Source organism: Myotis daubentonii, chromosome 18 (assembly GCF_963259705.1).
Source record: "Myotis daubentonii chromosome 18, mMyoDau2.1, whole genome shotgun sequence".
NCBI classification, from domain to species: domain Eukaryota; kingdom Metazoa; phylum Chordata; class Mammalia; order Chiroptera; family Vespertilionidae; genus Myotis; species Myotis daubentonii.
The window spans coordinates 18,356,355-18,377,874 of NC_081857.1; the positions used below are offsets into that span (position 1 = coordinate 18,356,355).

The following is a 21,520-nucleotide window of genomic DNA, read 5'->3' on the forward strand; positions in this document are numbered from 1 at the left end:
CATTGGTTAATAAATTATATAGGTTTCAGGTGTACAATCCTACATAATAAAAGCCTAATATGCTAAGTGTCCGGTCGGCCGGTCGGCAGTTCAACCAAGGCCTAATAAGCTTATGATAAGCTAAGGCTGTTCAACCGCTTGCTATGACATGCATTGACCACCAGGGCGCAGACAGTTGACCGGTCGACCAGTTGCTATGACGTGCACTGACCACCAGGGGCAGACGCTCTGACTGGGAGGTTAGCTTGCTGCTGAGGTCTGGCTGATCGGGACTGAGCGAGATGGGCCAGACACGCTCAGAAGCTCTCCCACAGTCCTTCCCTGGCTGGCCAACCTCCCGTGTCCCTCCCCGGCCCGATCGTGCACCGGTGGGGTCCCTCAGCCTGGCCTGCATCCTCTCGCAATCTGGGACCCCTCAGGGGGTGTCGAAGAGCTGGTTTCAGCCCAATCCCGCAGGCCAGGCCTAGGGACCCCACTGGTGCACAAATCCATGCACCGGGCCTCCAGTTATATATCATCTGTGTGTTGTATTGTGTGTTCACCACCCCATCTTTATCCTATGTTAATACCCTTAGATTAAGAATGATCTAGCTAGTCTTACGTTCTGGTACTCTCTTTCCTATGTCATCTGATACATGTTGATCCTACTCACTGACCTCAGAACTGGGGAAACGAATTAACAGCTGCTGGATCCAGAAGGAAGATCTAGCCCAAGTCCCTGGATCCAGAAGGAAGATCTAGCCCAAGTCCTTCATTTTACAGATGAGAAAATTACAACAAAGTGCTTTTAAGTGCTGGCTAAAACTGACCTCCAAAATTTGGCAGCTCAGGCAGGGCAAGAACTTGGGTTGTCTCACTCCCAGGACTGAGTTCCCATGCCTTATGGTTTCCTCACTCAAAGCCATAGTCCTATCTTTACTCTCATACAGAATCTCTTCCTCTTTCCCCACTTCTTTGAAGTCTCTCCTTAATGCTTCAACCCAAATTACTTCTAAATTCCTTTTTAGTAAATCTTACATTGATCGCTCATTTAACACTTAAAATCATATAGCTTTCCACATGTATTTGCCAACCCTGGTAATAATAGCTACCATTCATTAAGGATATACTTTGTTCTAGAGATTTTATGCATGTATTTACTGTTACAGGAATATGCATTAAAACTTCTGCATTATATTACATCCCTGTCTAGATTTATAGGCTTAACATTTTATTTTATACTTTGGTGTATATTCCACACCTATATGTAACACAGGGTTATACACATTATGAGGACTGATTTAACTGTGAATGAAATTTCCTTGACTAACACTAGTTTGGAGAACTAACATGATAAAAAGGAATGGAGAAATAGAAAATAAACAATTTTAAGTTAAATCATAAATTCTTTTTAATTTAAGTATTTAATCAATCATATAATTAATTATATATCTTATTATTTAAGATAATAAACATTTCTCTCAAACCCAATTCTCTATATTATATTCTTGGGATTTTTTGTTTCTTTTAGGTCAAGCTCCCTCTTCAATACTGGATTTCTCAAAAGAATGCTATTTGAATCTCTTCACCATGGTTTAGATGACATTCAGCCCCTAATAAAGACATTAATCTTTGAGTCAGAGTGTACTCCTCAAAGTCAGTTTTCAGTTCATTCACCTTCAAATCTCACCAAGCAAGGTAACCAATTTAACACTAGTTTACTAGCTTACAAATTACCAAAATACTCTATCTTTTTAAACTTCCTTTGATGTTATAATCAAAAGCAGTATAAGTAGTATGCTTTTAAATCCCCTCTGAATCTGATAACCTGCGTAATTTTTATTTTTAATTGCATAGTTTTCTTCAGGTTTATATTCAGAACCTGGAATAGTGATTTTATTAAGATAAAAGTATGTATTTTTAAATTTTAGTACATTAAAAGTACTGTCTATTGTGATTTTATTACACTTATCTGCTTTCTAAAAAGAGAAACCCTAGGGAATTCTGAGAGGTGTAGCCATTGAGACACAGAAACTAAGATATACACTTGTCACTCATTAAAACTACAGTTTTTTTCTATTTTCTCTTTAGTATAAATGGGCTTTTGTCGTTTTTATCTGGCCATTGACCTCAGGGTGGGCCTATTAGACATCCTAACATTTCTCATAACTCATTAGAAGCAGCAGTTGTTATAGAGGATTAAAAATTAATTCTTGCCCTGTTTTGTCATAGAATCTATATATTCAGAAAAGCAGTGTGGATATAATTTAGAAATAAGCTTTCTTTAAACTTTGACTTGTTACTTGATAACGTCCTGTAAAATATTTTGATTCCCATTTGTTTTTATTTTAGAAGAATGTGGTATATCTATTAAAACTACAGATGATACCACAACAGATAATTACATTGCACAAGGTATGTATGTATATGTGTGTATGTGTATGTACATGTGTATGTATCAGTGCAAAAATCAGACAGCAAAAGAGTAGGAAGAGATTTCTTTGGTAGCCTATTTCACAGTGCATTTTTTTTTTATTATACCGACAACCTAATTACAGTAAAACTTGTTTATCTGGCATTTACACAGTTCAAAATTTCTATGAACATGTACTGCACTCATAGTTCTAATATATAATGCATCCCTTTGAGAGAACTGTAATATCTTGAAAGAACGATGTGAACCAAAATAAGATCAAATTCTGTTTGATAGAATTGATTACATTTTATTATTCTTATTCTTTTAAACTTTTTCACCACCATATGATGCGTAACAATTCCACTGATTACCCAGAAGGTCTATTCTCTAGCCATAAGAATGTATTGTATGGCCTTTCTTATAATTTGGGATGTGTGCACACTTAATTTCTCTCTCGGGGGTAAGAAAAAGGCAGTATGGTATACAGTAATGAGCATTAGATTTAAGAGCATCATTCTGCTTCTTTGTGTTTTTTGTTGTATAACCTTGGACAGGTTATTCATTGAAGACCTATTTATCAAATATTGGCATTCGGTAGAGAGTACAAGTATAAAAACGGAAGGGCATTATCCCCAGGATAATGTAATATAATCTGGGGGGGGGGGGGGGGATTTACACACAGAAAAGACCTACACACATGAAACAATCAAAGAAGATAGAACTTAATCAAACTCTGAGTAGTATTGATAGTAATGAAGTCTGTGAGGTGATTGGCCCAGAATTCAAATAGCTTTCTTCAGATGAAAATAGAATTGAGGCTTGACATTCAAGAAGGTAGAAAGTAAGTTCTGACTCAGCAAATAGTTAAATACTAAAATTACATCAGTTAAGGATAGTGGAAATGAAAATATCTTATTCTTGCAATGAGTTCTCTTAAGAATTAAGACTGGATAGTTGAAATGGTGTGTGTCAGAGGATTTAGACTTGAGATAGCATAGAGTTATAAAAGTATTAGGTTTATAATTTTTAAGAGAATGCTAACTTTGTGTGTATTTGTGTGTTTCAGGAAAAAGAAAATGTACTGAAACAATCACAAATTTAGCCAAGAAACAAAAGGCTGATGCCAGTACTGAACATCCTCCCTTTTATTACAACATCCACAGACACAGCATTAAAGGGATGAATATGCCAAAGTAAGATAGCCAGTCAATGGCAACATGTATATTTTATAATTTAATGACACAATGGTTTAAATAAAATTATAACCTCATTTTGTTTTCCTTTTTCTTGCTGCAGGTTAAAAAAGTTTCTGTGCTATCTTTCTCAAGCAGGCTTTAGAGTAAGCCGAACTCATTTTGACCCAATGGGTGTTCGTACAGATGCACCTCTGATGCAGTTTAAATCTATCCTTTTAAAGTACAGTACCCCCACCTACACTGGAGGACAGTCAGAGGGCCATGTCCAATCTACATCAGAAGATACAGTAGCTGAAAGGGTTGAAATGTCAGTGAATGACAAAGCAGAAGCAAGCAATTGCAGAAGATGGTAAAAGTAGAGAAGTGTTTATTCCCATACATCTTTATAGATCATCTGTCTAATACTTCTCCATACCAACTGTAGTTCTTTTTTTATTCTTTCAATTCAGTGGTGTAAAAATAAAAAAGTGCTGTTTTCATTTTAAAAGTAGCAGTTTCTAACTTAACTGGTTTGGGAGTTAGGCTTTCCAAGTTTTTCTTAAAGAAAACTTAGAATTGACTGAGATCACCTACTATTTAATAACTCAGAAAATTCTCACATGCAAAGTATTTGGAATTTTATGTATGTCACGTAAGTCACATCTCTGCTTAAATTGATGCTGAATGGGAAGAAGAGTATCCTTTCAGGTCACTAATATATTTCACAATTACGAAGTTAAAATACATTCCTGATTTTAAGAATTCACATCTCTCCCACATTAATCCTTTAATTTTTAGTTTTTGAGAAATTAAATACTTGCCTGAGATAGAAATCCATTTTTTTCTAAGTTTCAGGTCTAGATCTAGACTACACTTGAGAGTAATAGTTTGCCAAAGTAAATTGAGATGACTGTTCCAATTATAATTGTTCACAAGCACTGAAATTCTCGAGATTTTGTTAAAAACAAATTGGGTGATCTCAAGTGCCTCAGTTAATGCATGTAAATATTCATTTGCTTGGTTGTGCTACCTCATATGTAAAACTTGCCCACTTATGAAGTGAGGATTTTTTGTTTTGGGGGTAGATTTTTTTTTTGTTTGAATGTAGGGGGGGGGGGTTGGTTGTTTGGTTTGTGTGTATATGCTCATTTTTTGTATAAAGTAGACCAGGCTAACATAATAATGAAAATTAGTTGAAACAAAAATCTTGTTTCCATTAATAAATACTGTTCTTCATTTGAATGAGTTTCGATGAAAGGATTTAGTATAAAGTTTGGATTTTTGTCTCAAGGATCTAATCCATATTTACCCTGAAGTATTTGTTAAAGGAAGTAACTTTTTTATAAGCATGAAGCGTGAGGATGAAGGGGGAGAAATAACTGAAGGTTTTTAATACACTGCACTCCAGTGACATACACAAAAATCCAGGGAAAATCTTTATTACAGCATAGTCCTGGAGGATTTTTTCCCCTTCAATTAATGGAATCATACATTTTGGTAAAATAAAGGAATATGTGAAGTGCATTTGTTTCTATTATGACCATAATAAAACTATAATTCTTGCCAATTACAATTAAACTCACAAATGAGCACAAAAAGAAATGGTATTACTTTGTATAAAGATAAGAATAACTAAAAATAAAAATTACTATAAATCCAAAGGCAAATCAGTACTTGGCCCATCTGACTTAGTGTTTGTTGTTGAATATCAGTTTAAAATTTTGCTAATTGCTTAGCGTAACATTTTGGTGAAGTTGAATTTTACGAGAGCTTAATTTGATATAAAATATGCAAGTAACTTTTTAAAAATACATGTTTTTCTATATTAACTTCACTACTTGGTAGGAAGTAGTTTGGAACTACATCAACCTAAAGAGGAAATCCTTTTAAATTCCATCTAATTCTACATTAGCACCTTGTTTGCATAACAATTTGGAACATAAAGGCATCTGTATCACTCCTTTAAAATTTGGTAAACACAAGAAACTGGTTGTTATGGTGTGCTGGCTCTGCTAGTTGCTTATCTTAATACTCTAACCATAGACTCAGGAAATGGGAGAAGTAACCTGAAGGGTTTGGGTGCCACTGTGGTGGATTTTGGTTAAAACTTCATTAATCACCAGAGAATATTTTGCAGAAATGACTAAGACCAGGTGTTCAATAATTTCAAAAAGTCTAGGGAGTTCTTTCCTTGGTGTAAAAATAACTGCTCTGGTAAATGGCCACAGGTTACTTTGGAGAAGGCTAAGAATATACATAATACAAACTTATAGCAGGATCCTTTCTCAAAAGGCTCTGGGAATGTGAATTAAATCAGGCCTGGGAAATGGATAAGGGATCTTAATCTCTACAGTAGCTGTAGTGACCTGCAGTTTTCAGTTAGATAAATCAAATGGGACCACTTTGGTCCTTTGGATCATATGACCACTTAGCCAAGGCCAAAAAGTCCTGTCAGACCATATTACAGCTTTTCAGAGTGCTACTTCTCTTCTCACCAGAGCATTTCTTGATGATAGTCGCTCCAATCACATAAATCCTCTCCAACATTTCCCCTTCTAAGTCTTTGATTTCCTTTCTCTATGATGTATCGGAATTTTTGGCACCTCATTGCCCATTTAGATTCAGCACTGCTGAGTCAAAACTTCAACCAAGTAAACAGAACCACTCCCAGCTATTCAAGCTGATGTACTCTCTCGTGTAAGTGTACCCATACTGATAATTTGACCCAATTTTAAGATTGTTTCTTACTTCAAGATCTAACATACGCGGAATCTATTTCCACAGGTATTCTCCATAAATCATCAGTATACAGCAGTGATTCCCAAAGTGGGCGCTACCGCCCCCTGGTGGGCGCTGCAGCGATCCAGGGGAGCGGTGATGGCCACAGGTGCATTTGTTTTAACTTTTTTTGTATTACCTTTCTATTCTGAGTTCAATAAATAGTTTCATAATTTCAAACTTCAATGTTTCTAATTTACACCTTTCTTTACTATATATTATGAAAAAGGTAGAAACATTAATACATATATCTTTAATTGCTATTAAAATTTTTTAAAAATTAATTTCCAGAGGGTGCTGAGTAATATTTTTTTCTGGAAAGGGGGCGGTAGGCCAAATAAGTTTGGGAACCACTGGTATACAGGATAAAAAAAAAAAAAAAAAAGCATTCTTTCAGGAGGCACTTTGTACTTGTCCCCAGAACATGCTGGGATCTGAAGATGAGGGATTGTAGGGATAAAACAGATGGGATGCTTTTTGCAAGGTAACTAACTCCTTGAAGGGGTCATCCACCAAAACAGGAAACATCCATTTTAAGTGAGGTTCATTGGAGTGAAGGATTTAGGATACAGATTCATCCATATCTTTACAAAATTCTTCAGTTCTCAGAATGCCACACTCCAGACGAAATACCTTAATATCTTTAACTTTTGAGAATTTGCTTCATATAGAATTCTTGGTTCACTGCCTTTTCCTTTCAACACTTCCATTACCTCCTGGCCTCCATGACTTCTCATGAGAATCCAGTTGTTAATCTTATCAAAGATCCCTTGTATGCAATGGGTCACTTTTCTCTTGCTGTTTCTCTTGCTATTTCCAAGAGTTTCTCTGTTATTTAGCATTTGTTGAACTTCTTAGATGTAGATTTTTACCAAATTTTGAAATTTGAAGCATTTCTTCAAATACATAAAGTGCCCCTTTACTTTCTCTCCTTCTGGGACTCCCATTATACATTTTAGTACACTTGATGGTGTCCCACAGGTCTCTCCCTTGTTCCTTTCTTCCTGTGTTCAAAGTTCAAATCTATTAGCTCCTCTGTTGGATTTATTTCACTTATTGTATATTTCCAACCCAGTATTTTTATTTAGTTCTCTTAGTATAATGTCTATTGTTATTCTCTACTTGGTGAAAGACTGTTCTCAAATTAGTTATTTTAAAATGGCTTTAGTTCTTTGGACATATTTTTAAAAGCTGATTTAAACATTTTGTTTCATTAAGTCCAACATCTAGGCTTTCTCACACTTTCCTGTTTCTTTACATGACATGCAAATTTTTGTTGGAAACTAGATATTTGAAATATGACTGGGCAATGTTGGATAAAAGAATCCCTTCACATCCCTGGGATTTGTCAAGTTTGCTGTTTAGTAATCTACCTGGACTAATTCTGCAAAGTGAGCATTCTTTGCTGTATATGAGCACTACATTCTGCTTTGTTAGCTTAAAGGTCAGCTAAAGGTTGGACAGAAAATTCATTAGGTGCCCTGAAACAGTTACTCTCCCAGCCTTCATGAAGTGCTCTGAGAATGTTTTCAAATATGCCCTCAACACTCCAACATGAAGCTTACACTGCCTTCACCTTCACTTCCTGCTTGAAGAGCCTCAAGTTCTGCTATAGCTTCGATGGGTGCCTCCTTTTGTCCTTGGGTGTGCATGCAACCTTGCACATGCCTGTCGCCCTCTAGAGTCCCAAGAATATCTTGGAGCCTTTCCAAACCTTTACAGGTATGTCATCCCTCAGCTTCTCCTTTCTGTTTGTCAGCCTCTTTCTAGCACTGCCTCAAGGCAGCTGCCACATTAAACAATTGCAGCTGTTTCTGAAGATAGGGCTGTTTGCAGAGAGTGAGGGGTATCAGGTCAAATAAAGAGTAGCTCTAAGAATAGAGCTTTTCAGTGAGGCACCAAACAGGTCCAATCTAACTGGCTTAAGGGGGAACTTCAACCCACTTCTCAGGCTACAAAACTGCTGGGTTTCACAGCTACTATAGTTACAAGGCTATTCATTTTCAGGTCTACCCTGGAACTGAGAAAATGGGCATAGGGCAATTTAAAATGCTACAAAACTTGTTAGTTTTTACTGAATAAATTAAGTTGATTTTGACAACTTTTATAGTTCTCATGCTTTTATGGAAGAGCAGGTTTTCATAGTTAATTTCCTTAATTACATTAATTCAGAAGCACTTCAAGGAAGCCATTTTTATAGTTACAACAATTGCACACTAATATTCTTTTCTTATACTGGTTCTAGTATTTCAAAAAGCCAAGTATTTCTAAATAGAAATGTGATGGGGATTTTTAAAATGACTCCTTTTCACCCTAGCCGGGGTTTTCTTTGCATGTTTTTTTTAATCCTCACCCAAGGGTATTTTTCCATTGATTTTTAGAGAGAGTGCAAGAGGCAGGGCAAGACAGAAATATTGATGTGAGCGAAACACATTGATTGGTTGCCTCCTGCATGAGGACCCTAGCTGGTTTTTCTCAATGGTTAGAGCATCAGCCTGTGGACTAAAGGGTCCCCAGGTTCGATTCCAGTCAAGGGTATGTATCTGGGTTGCAGGCTCAATCCCCGGAGTGCGTGTGGGAGGCAACCAATCCATGTCTCTCTCACACCGATGTTTCCTCTTGTCTTTCCCCTTCCCTTCCACTCGCTAAAAATCAATGGAAAAATGGCCTCTGGTGAGGATTTTAAAAAAAAATTCCTTTTCTCATCTGGCATTTTAATTATTTTGTATTTAGTTATCCAAGTCAGAATCCTAAGCTTCAGTTTTCTCAAATGTACAAGGGAAATACTATCTTCCTCATAGGGTTCAGAGGATTAAAATATGTAAAACTATTACAAAGCTATAGTAATGAAAACAGTATGGTACTGACACCATTGTAATAGCCTGGTTATTGTTAACAGGAAAGAAATAAAGAGAAGACTAGATAATACAGATATGCCATTTATACAACTTAGCTAGAAAGCTGTAATTTAACACTCTCCAAGTCTATTCCCTGCTGACCATGGAGGAAGGGACTGGACAAAGGCAGTTTAGATGCATGCCCAATAAGGTCTGAGTGATTTGAAAGATGCTTACCTGTTAGTCACACCTAGGAACAAGTCAGAGGCCAGAATGGGGCACACAACCTGAATATTTAAACTCCTAGACAAAGGAAGTTCACTCTCTTGAGACTCCTGTTGCATGGTATGCACTCCCCTGCATTCGCCCACGAGGCCCACGGCCATGTGGACTTCACACAACGGACTTAAGGACTAGCCTAATGCTGTATAGAACCAGCTCCACCATGGAACAGAAGTTCTGGACACTGGCCTTCCTTTGTGTTCTGCTTGACCCCTACCTATACCTTTTTCAGGCCTGGGTTAAAGAGGCATACGACTTTGCAACCAGAGAAATGTAAGTCCACACCAATAAGAATCTTAGAAAATTCATCTTCTCAAAATGTCGCAAGAGCCAACCCATACCCACAAGCAGCAGGAAAATCTGGCCCACGTATTTCTCCAACAACAGTACTAGCAAAAGGAGAGTAATATAGTCCAATGGAATACAGAGCCCAGAAGTAAACCCTCACATACAGTCAATTAACTTTTGAGTAGACTGCCAAAGCAATTCAATGGAGAAAGGGCAGTCTTTTCAACAAATGCAAACAAAATTGAATCCTTACCTTTCACCATATACAAAACTCAAAATGGATAAAAAATCTTAATGTAAGAGCTAAAACTATAAAACTCTGGGAAGAAAACATAGGAAAATCTTCATGACATTGGATTTGGCGATGTCTTCTTGGATATGACACCAAAAGCACAGGAAACAATAACAAAGGCAAATTGAATTTCACCAAAATTTAAAACTTTTGTCCATCAATGGACACTATCAAGAAAGTGTAAAGACAACCCACAGATAAGAAGCTAGATGCAAATCATGTATCAGATCATTAATATTCAAAATATATAAAGAACTACAAAACAAAATAATTAAAAATGGGCAAAAGACTTGGATAAATACTGCTCCATAGAAGATATACAAATTGCCAATAAGCACATGAAAAGATGCTTAGCATCAAAAGCCAGAAGAGAAAGGCAAATCAAAACCACAATAAGATAACACTTTATGCCCATTAGTGTAGCTATCAAAGACAAAAACAAGTGGTGAGGATGTGGAGCTATTGGAATCCTTGCTGTACTTTGCTGGTGGAAATGTAAAATACTATGGCCACTCTGTGAAAGTTTCGGATTCCTAAAAGTAAACACAGAATTATCATACAATCCAGCAACTTCACTCCTATATACCCCAAAGATTTGAAAGCAGAGACCTGAACAGATACACACACAAAATATTCATAGCAGCATTATTCACAACAGCAAAAAATGTCCATCAACCTAGGTGTCCATCAACAGATGAACAAAATGTTTATATACATAAAATGGAATATTATTCAGCCAAAAAAAGGAATAAAATTCTGATACATGTTACAACATGGATGACACTTCAAAACATAATATATGAAATAAAACAGACACAAAGAACAAATATTTTATGATTCCATTTACATAAGGTGACTAAAATAGTCAAATTCAAAGAGAGAAAGTAGAACAGAGGTTACCAGGGGCTAGAGTGGGGGGAGGAAATAGGAGTTAATGTTGAATGGGTACAGAGTTTGTTTGGGATGATAAAAAAAAGTTCAGGAAATAGTGGTGATGGTTACATGATATTGTGAATGTACTTAATGCCACTAAACTGTATATTTAAAAAATTAAAATGGTAAATTTGGTTATATGTATTTTACCATAGTAAATTTTTAAATGATAATGTATCCAAGGGCCTCACCACATTTGATGAGCCTTTTGTTCCTCAACACAGATGGTGGTTACAGAATTTATTTAGATAATACTTTATAAAATCTCAGCTGGTAGTAATGATAAACAGTACCTACCCCCAAAACACAAACACACACACACACACACACACACAACACTGCACTCACTACTCTATCAAATACCTATGATATCTATCAAATATCTATAACTATATTTTGCAAAAGACTACAGATATGAATGAATTCACTAATGATGCAGAATTTACATCCACCCCCAAACTGGCAAATATAAACACATACATTTTCTAAGCACAAAGCTTATATTCACAAATAACTTTTTGCTTAAAGACAAAATTTCAATTAATAATCACAATGAGAATTTAGTTATTTAATGCAACCACTAATCTAATGTCACCAATAAAATCTAAACAGTTATATCACAAAACCAGGGTTATATTGAGTGGGCATGCACTGATAGTCTATACAATTTAACATTACAACAGAAAAAGTAATTGAATACAAAAGTTCCCGTGACTTTTCATGGTTTTCAAATTTCATGGCACAGTTTACCAAAAAAACTACAAAAACATATTTTAAGTATTTTCAGTAAAATGGTAAAAAATTGAATAAGCCTTTACGTTTTAATATTGGATTGAAGATTTAAAACCTCAAGCTGGCCCCAAAATGTCAAAAATGACAGATAAATAGTTCCAAGATCTAGGTAAGACTTTAGTTACGGTTCTGTCTCCCCCCTGGTAAAAACCCTGTAGGGTCCATTTCTCAATGCAAACATGTCTTTGTAAATACTGTGATAATACAAACTTGGAAACATACCTGAAATCAGAACAGGGATGAAAAATAACACATAATCCCATCTTATTTCTGACCTGCCATCATAAAGCCTTCTGGGTCCAAACGCTGAACACTGTTCCTCAATATAAAACTAAATTAAGAAGACAATGACTTTTACTCTCCTGGCTGACATCCTTCTGCAGAATTATCTTTTACTACATATCAAGGCAGGTCTAAGCTCTGTTAACTTGCTTCTCTAGAGGGTAATTAGCAAAGCACCAAATTTACAAACATATATGGCAACGCAAAATACTAAACACATTTTTCAAACAGAAGCAAACATTTTCCCCCATATCATTAGTTCATATGCCATGTTATTAACTTACATAGCTACCAACACAGAAAAAATTGGGGAAGCTTTGAACATATCTTGTACTTTTCATCGAGGCTAAAGTGCAAAATATCTCCATATCTCTGATATTTTAATAGGAAAATCATCAAACATACATAATAAAGGAACTGCACTGACAGAACTAATACAAAAAAAAAGACCTCTTTAAATATATACCTGGAGATTACATAAGACCAATATAATATTTCTTTCTTCAGTGAAATCTGTAAATGAACCAAGTTCTCACTGAACTTGAGATTTTGTTTGATTCTTTCCCAGGATCAGAAATTCCAAAATTAGAGTAGGAGAGAAATGGAAAAAAAAATAGCATTGCATGACAATGAACACTAAGTTCATAAAGAACCTTTCTGAAAAAAAAAAAAAAAGAGAGAGATGGAGATTACGGAAGATAAGACTATGAAAATAATAATCCTATGAGAACTGATTTTTGAACACAGTAAATTTGAGCTTTGGTTTTCATGAAATACTACAGCTTATATAGAAAACTATAAACATACAAGACTCCAGGGGGGAAAAAAAGTCAAAATACATATTATTTCACATTCTGTAAGGCCTAAACTTTTGAGGGGAGGGAAAAAGATGGCCAAATGAATCTTAAGAATACAGAACCATGCCCTGGCCAGGTGGCTTCACTGGTTGGCGCATCATCCCATACACCAAAAGGTTGCAGGTTCAATTCCCAGTCAGGGCACATACCTAGGTTGCAGCTTCAACCCTAGTCAGGGCACATACAAGAGGCAACCATTGATGTTTCTCACATTGATGTTTCTCTCCCTTCTTCTCTTTATAGAAATCAATAAAACATATTCTCAGGTGAGATTAAAAAAAAAAAGAATCCAAAATTATGAAAATTCCTGGGTCAAAGAGTGCTCCAAATGAAACCATACTTTGTAAAGACATACTACTTAGATATATTTTTAAAAGGAAAGAAAGGTTCTGAATAACTGTAGTCCCTTCCAAAAAGGAAATCTTAAATTAAGGGGAAAAGATCCTATGAGTATAAACGAGGCTGGCTCAGGAAGAAAGTTGAACAACATATCCAAGATACTGTCCATAAAAGTAATGATGATACATCTTTAATAATAAAGAAATAGGCTATAAAAAAGTTCATTATCCAGATTGGTTTTAGTAAAAGCTCATTTGTGCTCCTTTGTGGGTGCATAATAAAGTTCCATGGGTTTGTTCACTTTCCAGTATTTCTCACTGACCAATTCCAAAGAAAAAGAGCCATTTAATACCTAAAACAATAAGAGAGAAAGAATTATGAAAACTGCTCAAAGCATAGTATTCCATCTCATTATTAAAAGTCCACCTTTAAAAAAAAAAAGCTTAGGATAAACTTGTCACTTATACTATTCATGAAACATATCAAAAAGTTAACTACCCTGTTCTCTATCTCTCGGGGTGTCAGGATCCTGTCCTGTGCCATTTTATTAGGCCCCACCCCACCACTGGCCACTCTCAGATGGTTAATTCACTCCGTTTCAATGGCCTAATTTTTAAACTGGAGGCCCAGAGCATGAAATTCGTGCAAGGGGCTCGGCCCCCACCGCAGCCTCTGCCTTCGGCCCCTGCCGCTGCAGCTTCATCTGGAAGGTTGTCTGGTCTAATTAGCATATTATACTTTTATTATTATAGAATACTCACAGTGAACTGCCCACTGGCTGTTGCTATATAAATGGTATACTGCTTCTCACTGGCTGTATCAAGGTTCATCTGGTTTGATTCTCCTTTGCTTCGAAGTTCTTCTAAAGCTAACCTCACAGCCAGATACTTGGATAAGTGATCAACAGTGGCATTACCAGAAGTCTTTATGTATCTGGAAAAATAGATCATTAGAAATTTCATTTCTAAATTAATAATGAAAATGTAATTAGATTATAGGACTAATACATTTCTATAAAATGTAAATGTCTCTATTACTGATAAAATAGTATCAGAAATTTAATCATCTATTATCTAAAAATTCCTTATTGAAAGTAGACTACCAGGCCACAAAAGCACCCATAAAAATGTGATATAAAATGATAAAAATCCAACAAATATACACAGTACTGAGGAAAAAGAACAAACATCTAAACCCAATGATCAAAGTCCTGCTGTCTACAGCAGCAAGAATATGACCAATTGCTTATTGTTTAAAAATTCATCAATTTTCTGGTGTTTAAGACTGAGCATAAAAGTGCTAATCTTGGGGTTTTTTTTTAAAGTATGGTATACTCATCACTTACTCACTGAGCAAATATTTGATGTTTATCTGCACTCAATGGCAGGCAGAAAGCTGAGGTACAGTGTCATCCTCACCAGCAAGAATTCTGGTGTTTATTGGCACCCCAGTATCACTGTTAAGAAATTTAAGTGACCCTTTTTTCTCCCTCCTCTAAGAAGGAGAGTCAGGTCATTCCTTTCAGATACCCAAGTGTGGATGGGAAGCACAGAGGAAGAAAACAACCACCTAGGCATCAAGAATATCCAAATGAACCCTGACAGTCAACTGGATGGCAAATACTGCTCTTCCTTCTTACGCAAAATTGCCTTTAACTCCCAATTAAATTTCCTGAATTCAGATAATCTAAAACTAACCCGCACACTTACCTTGTCTGTGCACTGTCATCTTTTTCCATCAGTGTGGGATGAGGCCTGAACACTAACTCAATTTCACTAGCACCATCCATTACTGGATCAATTGCCACTGTTGCATTATTGTTATCAAGCTCAAGCCCAGAATCATCTGATGTTTTGGTCCGTTTGTTACTGGGCCCTGCTTCCTGATTGCTGTGTGTGGATGCATTACTGCAGTGAGAACTGTCACCATTGTCTTCTGCTCCACTGCCATTTTCAATCTGTTGTTTCTTGCCTCGCTGTAGTCTAGTTAAGAAACAAAAAGGCGTTGCAGAAAATGTACTTAGGCATATTTAATGAACCCCTTTTGAAGCATGTTTACAGAACTTTAGAATTCTAGAAAATTCTAGAGAAGTCCAGTAGGGGGTGTGCAGGAGGCAGCCAACAGATGTTTCTCTTTCATCAATGTTTCTATCTTTCCCTAGTCCCTCTTCCTCCCCCCCCTCTAAAAAAGAGAGAGAGAGAGAGAGAAATTAATTTTTTTAAAAAAGAATTGTGTAACTTTAAATACACTCAAAATTTAGTACTTTATAACTATATATGATGAAAGGTGGGTGGGAACTAGAAATATTGAGGGAGGGACACTTTGTGAAGTATATGATTGTCTAAACAATATGCTGTATACCTGAAACTAATAATGAAATAATAGTGAATATAAACAGTGATTTAAATTTTTTAAAAAATTTTAATACTTTATTTTGCTTTACTAAATACAATTTCAGGTGAGTTCAGTGGAGTTTAACCTCTAAGCCAGTGGTTAAAAGTTGCTCTTTTTTTTAATAAAAAATTTTTTTTTATTGATTTCAGAATAAGGGAGGAAGAGATAGAAACATCAATGATGAGCGAGAATCATCCATTGGCTGCCTCCTACATGCCCCCTAGTGGGGATTGAGCCAGCAACCAAGGCATGTGCCCTGACTGGGACTCCAACTGTTACCTCCTGGTTCATGGGTCAAGGCTCAACCACTAAGCACACTAGCCAGACTAAAGGTTGTACTTTAAAACCACTCCTGAAACCTTAAATAGTGACGCCTGAGTCCAATCAAAGATTCTGATTTAGTTGATCTAAGGTGTTACCTGAAGCCCTAGGATTTAAAAACTTTCCAAGTGACTCTGAAGTTCAGCCAAGGTGAGAACTAGATATGGATGGGACTCTACCGTCATCTCCTACTTTGGAAAATGATGAGGCCTGAATATGTTAGATGTCAGAGAGAAAAAGAGAATGGGAGTGAGAAGGTGCCCAAATTATGTAGGGTTTTAGAAGCCAAGGTCTTTTAACCTGAATGTTAATAGAAGTTATTAGAGACCTCAAAGGAGAATCATGATTTGACTTTCAATTTAACAGAATCACTCTGGCTGCTGTGATGAGAATAGATTATGTGGGGGTAAGCGTGGAAAGTATAAAGACCACTCATGAGGATTTTTCAGTACTTCAAATGAAAGATAATGGTGGCCTAGATAGCAAGTGGAATGATGGAGCTGCTATCAACTGAAATGAGCAAGAATGAAGAAAAATAGGGGGTAGGGACAAAAAAGTTCAGTACATGTCTATACATGGTAAGTTTCAGATAAGAAATAGCTAATAAAATACAAAGGGAACCAGGAAAATATGGTCTCCTGAAAGCCGGGAGAAGAAAATTATTCAGAGAAATTAATTTGTAAAAAGCTACTAAAGTAAGATGGGGTCTGAGAATCAGCAATTAGATTTCACAATGTTGACACCACTGGTAACTTTTGATAACAGTAATACAAGGAATTAAAGTCTGACTGGAGGGTTCAAAAGGAAATGGAAGAAGTAGAGATAGTGAGCACAGACAACTCTTTTAAGAAGTATTGCTATAAAAAGAAGAGAAATAGAACAGTAGGTAAGTGGAGGGAGAAGTGGGTATAAAAGAGAATTCAAAAGTTCTAGTGTTTTAAATAGAAACCCAGGCATATAAGATACCTGGAGGCATATACCACACTTGCATGAAAATGTAATCTTGCAGAACTACTATTTATTACTTTTTGTATTTTGTCTTTTTCAAAATGAAGGCTGTTAATAAATTCAATATTTAATAAAGTATTCAGGAAAATGGCCACCTTCTTCCCCATATACCTGTTCATGGCCTGTATCTTCAGTCCTTCCTCAATGCTGTGACTGAGTGCTTGCTGATTATTGTGCTTATTAATTCTGGCTAATACTCTCTCTTGATGAGCTTCGTACTCATCACGACTTGGATAAATTTTGCTGATGAGTGCATCAAAGTTCGGGTCTGGCCTTAGTGATCGTTTGGAAACTAGCTTTTTCCGACATGTAGGACATTCTTTATTGCTAAATAAAAAGAAAGGAAAAACAATGTAAACAATGCCAGTACCTTTAGGCTAAAGACAAAAATATCTAGCTTCTGGAATAGTTACATTATCTTTATTCTAAGATCTTTAAGAAGTCATAGAAATTTAAACTGATTAACTTAAACTTTATTAAAAATCTGACTAATCTTGGGTAAGCAAGATTTTTGAAAACCTCAGATACTCTATACTAGTGTCAAAGGAAAAATTTGATTATCACCAATGATAATTTATAGCCACTTTTAGAAACAGAAATCAACTTTTCCTAATATTAATTTCCCCTTTCTCATTCCCATGACATACAAGCAAAAAAATAATCACCTATATTAATTTATGTTATCAATTCTTTTATTAAAACAATTCATAAGGATATCATTTTGTATACTTAAATAGAAAAACCATGGCTTCATAATTTCCTCAAAACAAATAGGCATCCTATAAAGCTTCTGAAAATGTATAAAATGAATTGTTTCAAAACAAAGATACTCCAATAATTCAAACCTAGAGTTTAGAAAATTTCCAATTCTCAAATGAATACTTCTAGAGTATGTACTTCTCAAAACCCATAGAGCACTGTCTTGGTACAGCTAGTATAACTCATTTCAACATACCCACTTCTGAGGGCTGTGATAATGCAGTCTGCACAAAAACGGTGCAAACACTCCTTTGTAGTCATGGTGTTCTTCAACATGTCCAAACAAATTGGGCACATTAATTCACTGTGTAGACTTCGAGGTGAAACCACAATTTCCAAGCCATCCGTTATTGCCTCCTGTAAAAGAGGGAACTTAAAATTTAAACGCTACCTATATTTTTATTGTGGATAAGTTCAAATACACAAAAGTATTAAGAATGACAAAAATGAACATCTACATACCTATCACCCAGCCACTACCACTGTCAGCTCACAGCCAATCTTGTTTCGGCTATAATGTCCCCCAATTCCTTTCACTGCCTCCACCAATGCGTTATATATAAATGCTTTTATTTTAATGCTAAAGATAATATATTAATGTATCTAAAAGACAACTAGGAGTAAATTATCCTGGTGTAATAAAAAAAAAAAAAGCATTGAATTAGGAATCAGATACCTTAGGTTTTAGTTCTAGCCATATTAACCAGTTATGTGGTTCTAAATAACTATTTGACATCGTTCTTTACCCTGCAAAATGAGCAAGTTTCTTCGGTCTTCAGAATTACACCATTTTGATAATATAGTTCCCCCCTTTTTTTATCAGTGGCTTCACTTTCTGAGGTTTCAGTTACCTATGGTCAACCACAGTCCGAAATTTTTAATGGAATATTCCAAAAATAAACAACTCAGAGGTTTTAAATTGTGCACTGTTCTGAGTAATGTGATGAAACCTTATGCTGTCCTGCTCCATCCCACTTGGGAGGTGAATCAGCCCTTTGCCCAGCATATCCCCACTGTATACACAAGCTACCCTTACGCTGGCGACAGGAGCCTTCTCAGTTATCAGATCAACTGTCTCAGTATCTTGAGCTGTGTTCAAGTAATCTTTATTTTACTTCCTAATGGCCCCAAAGCACAAGAGTAGCGTAGCGATGCTGGCAATTTAGATATGACAGAGAGAAGCCATAAAGTGCTTTCTTTAAATAAAAAGGTGAAAGTTCTCAATAAGGATACTAAGATCTATAGTAAGAAGGAATCTTCTAGCCCTGAAATTGGCTAAGTTATAAACTAAACTTTACCCTAGGTATGTTTGTATAGGAAAAAAGATGGAATTTAATGTTTAGTACCATCTGTGGTTTCAGGCATGCACTAGGTGTCTGAGAATGTAATCCCGTGGATAAGAGGGGACTACTGTAAGTTATACATTTCATGCTATCTATTAAAAAGATTTTAAGATTCCAATACAAATATTCTCTAACTAATACACAATTTAACTATTTCATTTTAAAATCACTTTTTTGGAACTTAAAAAGTCTTGATCCACAAAAGCAATTTTACACAAAGTGGTCAGGTTCTCAGGCTAATTGATTTAAACCATAGTATATCTGAAGTATTTTTATTTGTCATGTCTAAAAAATGTGATAAAATGCATTTGGAGTTCCAATGTACACATCTCCCAGCTGCTGAGAGACTAGTGACTCCTACTTCTTCCTACCACTATCCACTCTTCCTACAAAGTGGCATTGAGAACAAATTACCTAGCTCAAAAGCCACCAATATGGCCCAGATGGAATAAGAAAAGAGATTCAGTAACTACTGGAAAGGAAGATGCAAGTAAAAATAAGGAGCTTCCCATGTTAGTGACACTCCCTTGTTTCCACTGCCTCTCCATAGTACCTGCTTTCTCTAAAGGGTCAAAGACTGGTGACCCCACAAGGAAAGACAGAAATAACAGGTACTGTCCATAAAGAACGCAAGTAAAATATATTTACATTTACAATAACTATCACTATTATCAAGTGTCTGCATGTTTCAGCCTCGCTATATAAAGCACTTTCTATATTTTATTTTACTTAGTTTTAATACATACACAAACTTCTGATTTAGGAATTATAACCTCTAATGAGGAAATAATCAAAGAGAATGATGATGACTCAGCTAGTAAGTCTGTCCTGTTTAGAAAGAACTTGCCTAACAAAATCCCAACCCTGTTCTCCAGGCCTGTACCTGTGCAGGTAGAGCAGCACTTTGGGGGTAAGACGGGGGGAATCTCACAACCAGACGGGTATCACTAAAACTTTCACCAGACTCAAATGGGTGTTCAATATTGCTCAGTAATTGGTTTCTCTAACAAACTCATTTTTCCTTTCACTACACTATTGTACACCTTTTCTTCTATCTGCAGACCTTCTCCACCTGAACATTCAATACATTACCTTACCTCAAATTTCATAATCATCTTCTTTCCTATAAGGAGGAAGTATACCTCTTCCTACTGAAAATACATTCCTTCCTATGTTATTAAGTGTATCACTCGTTTGACTATTCTATCTGCTCTCAGATTTTAGCTAACTTTCCTCCACTAAATCAGCCCAGAGTAATATCTCCATAGAGTTGCTGCACAGAGAAATGTGCATGATGCACCTTAGAGCTGTCAAGGGTGGAGAGGTGGGGAGGAGAAGGGAATGTTGAACAAGGGAAGTGGAAGGAGTAATTTAAAACTTCCCAATGCTATGTCCCCCTCCAGTGTTTGCTCCATTTCTCTGCTCCACTGCAGAGCCAAACTTTTCTGAAGAATTGCCTATGCATTTTCACTTTTTCCCCCTTCGACATAGCAGCACAATCTATCAAGTGAATCTCTTGAAAAAAATCACCAAGTACATATTGCCAAATCAAATGTACACTTTTGTAATGCTCATCTTATTCATCTTCTGAATACTGTTGAAACAATAACTGAATCCTCCTCCTTAAAACACTTCCTCGCTGAAACCGGTTTGGCTCAGTGGATAGAGCATCGGCCTGTGGACTGAAGGGTCCCGGGTTCGATTCCGGTCAAGGGCATGTACCTGGGTTGCGGGCACATCCCCGGTGGGAGATGTGCAGGAGGCGGCTGATCGATGTTTCTCTCTCATCGATGTTTCTAACTCTCTATCTCTCTCCCTTCCTCTCTGTAAAAAATCAATAAAATATATTTAAAAACAAAACAAAACACTTCCTCATAGATTTTATCCCCTCTCTCTCGCTCTTCCTTGCTTTTCCCTGTCTCCTTTGCTGGCTGCTTGTCCATTACTTAATCTCTAAATGTTGAAGCTCCTCTGGACGAAGATCCGGGCCCTCGCCTCCTCCCTTTCTAGACGATCTTATCTATTCACCATGCTGTAAATGTGCTGACAATCTCTAAAACTTAACTTTTAGTCCAGTTCTCTAGTTAGCATCACTGCCTGTCTTATAGGCATCACCAACTTAAAATGAGATCAGTTGTAAGTACGCTTATCTCCTTCAACCCTGCTTCCACTCCCAGTCTTCCCCATGTTTACCTTCTGAAAATAGTCTTTTCTACTTCCCCCAGCTATTATTTATTACAGCAATGAGGACTTTTCCTTTACCCAATCTCTCAAGGTATAATTCTATGGATGTTTATCTGTTTAATGTCTATAAATTCTAAGAGCTGGTGCTACATGTTTTATTCACCATTTCACCTAGTGCCTAGCTTAGAACCTGTAGAATATGCACTCAAATTATTTGTTGAATGAATGAATGAAGTGTCAACCAAATATACACAAGTCAGT

General features: G+C 36.3%; 2 protein-coding genes across 6 annotated transcripts in view; one reads left to right on the plus strand and one right to left on the minus strand.

The window, feature by feature from the left end:
- Positions 1 to 4,078, plus strand: part of TRMT1L (tRNA methyltransferase 1 like) — a 22,574-nt gene extending 18,496 nt beyond the window's left edge. For all 3 annotated transcript variants that reach the window (XM_059675589.1, XM_059675588.1, XM_059675587.1), the window contains 4 exons: positions 1,511 to 1,677; positions 2,332 to 2,394; positions 3,462 to 3,588; positions 3,692 to 4,078. In XM_059675589.1, coding sequence (XP_059531572.1) covers positions 1,511 to 1,677; positions 2,332 to 2,394; positions 3,462 to 3,588; positions 3,692 to 3,944 — 610 coding nt within the window. In that variant the 3' untranslated portion in view covers positions 3,945 to 4,078. The remainder of the gene's footprint in view (positions 1 to 1,510; positions 1,678 to 2,331; positions 2,395 to 3,461; positions 3,589 to 3,691) is intronic.
- RNF2 (ring finger protein 2) overlaps positions 2,075 to 21,520 on the minus strand; it is a 38,114-nt gene continuing 18,668 nt past the window's right edge. For all 3 annotated transcript variants that reach the window (XM_059675592.1, XM_059675593.1, XM_059675594.1), the window contains exons 3-7: positions 17,929 to 18,089; positions 17,085 to 17,300; positions 14,960 to 15,232; positions 14,012 to 14,183; positions 2,075 to 13,602 (exon numbers count right to left, since the gene is read on the minus strand). In XM_059675592.1, coding sequence (XP_059531575.1) covers positions 13,501 to 13,602; positions 14,012 to 14,183; positions 14,960 to 15,232; positions 17,085 to 17,300; positions 17,929 to 18,089 — 924 coding nt within the window. In that variant the 3' untranslated portion in view covers positions 2,075 to 13,500. The remainder of the gene's footprint in view (positions 13,603 to 14,011; positions 14,184 to 14,959; positions 15,233 to 17,084; positions 17,301 to 17,928; positions 18,090 to 21,520) is intronic.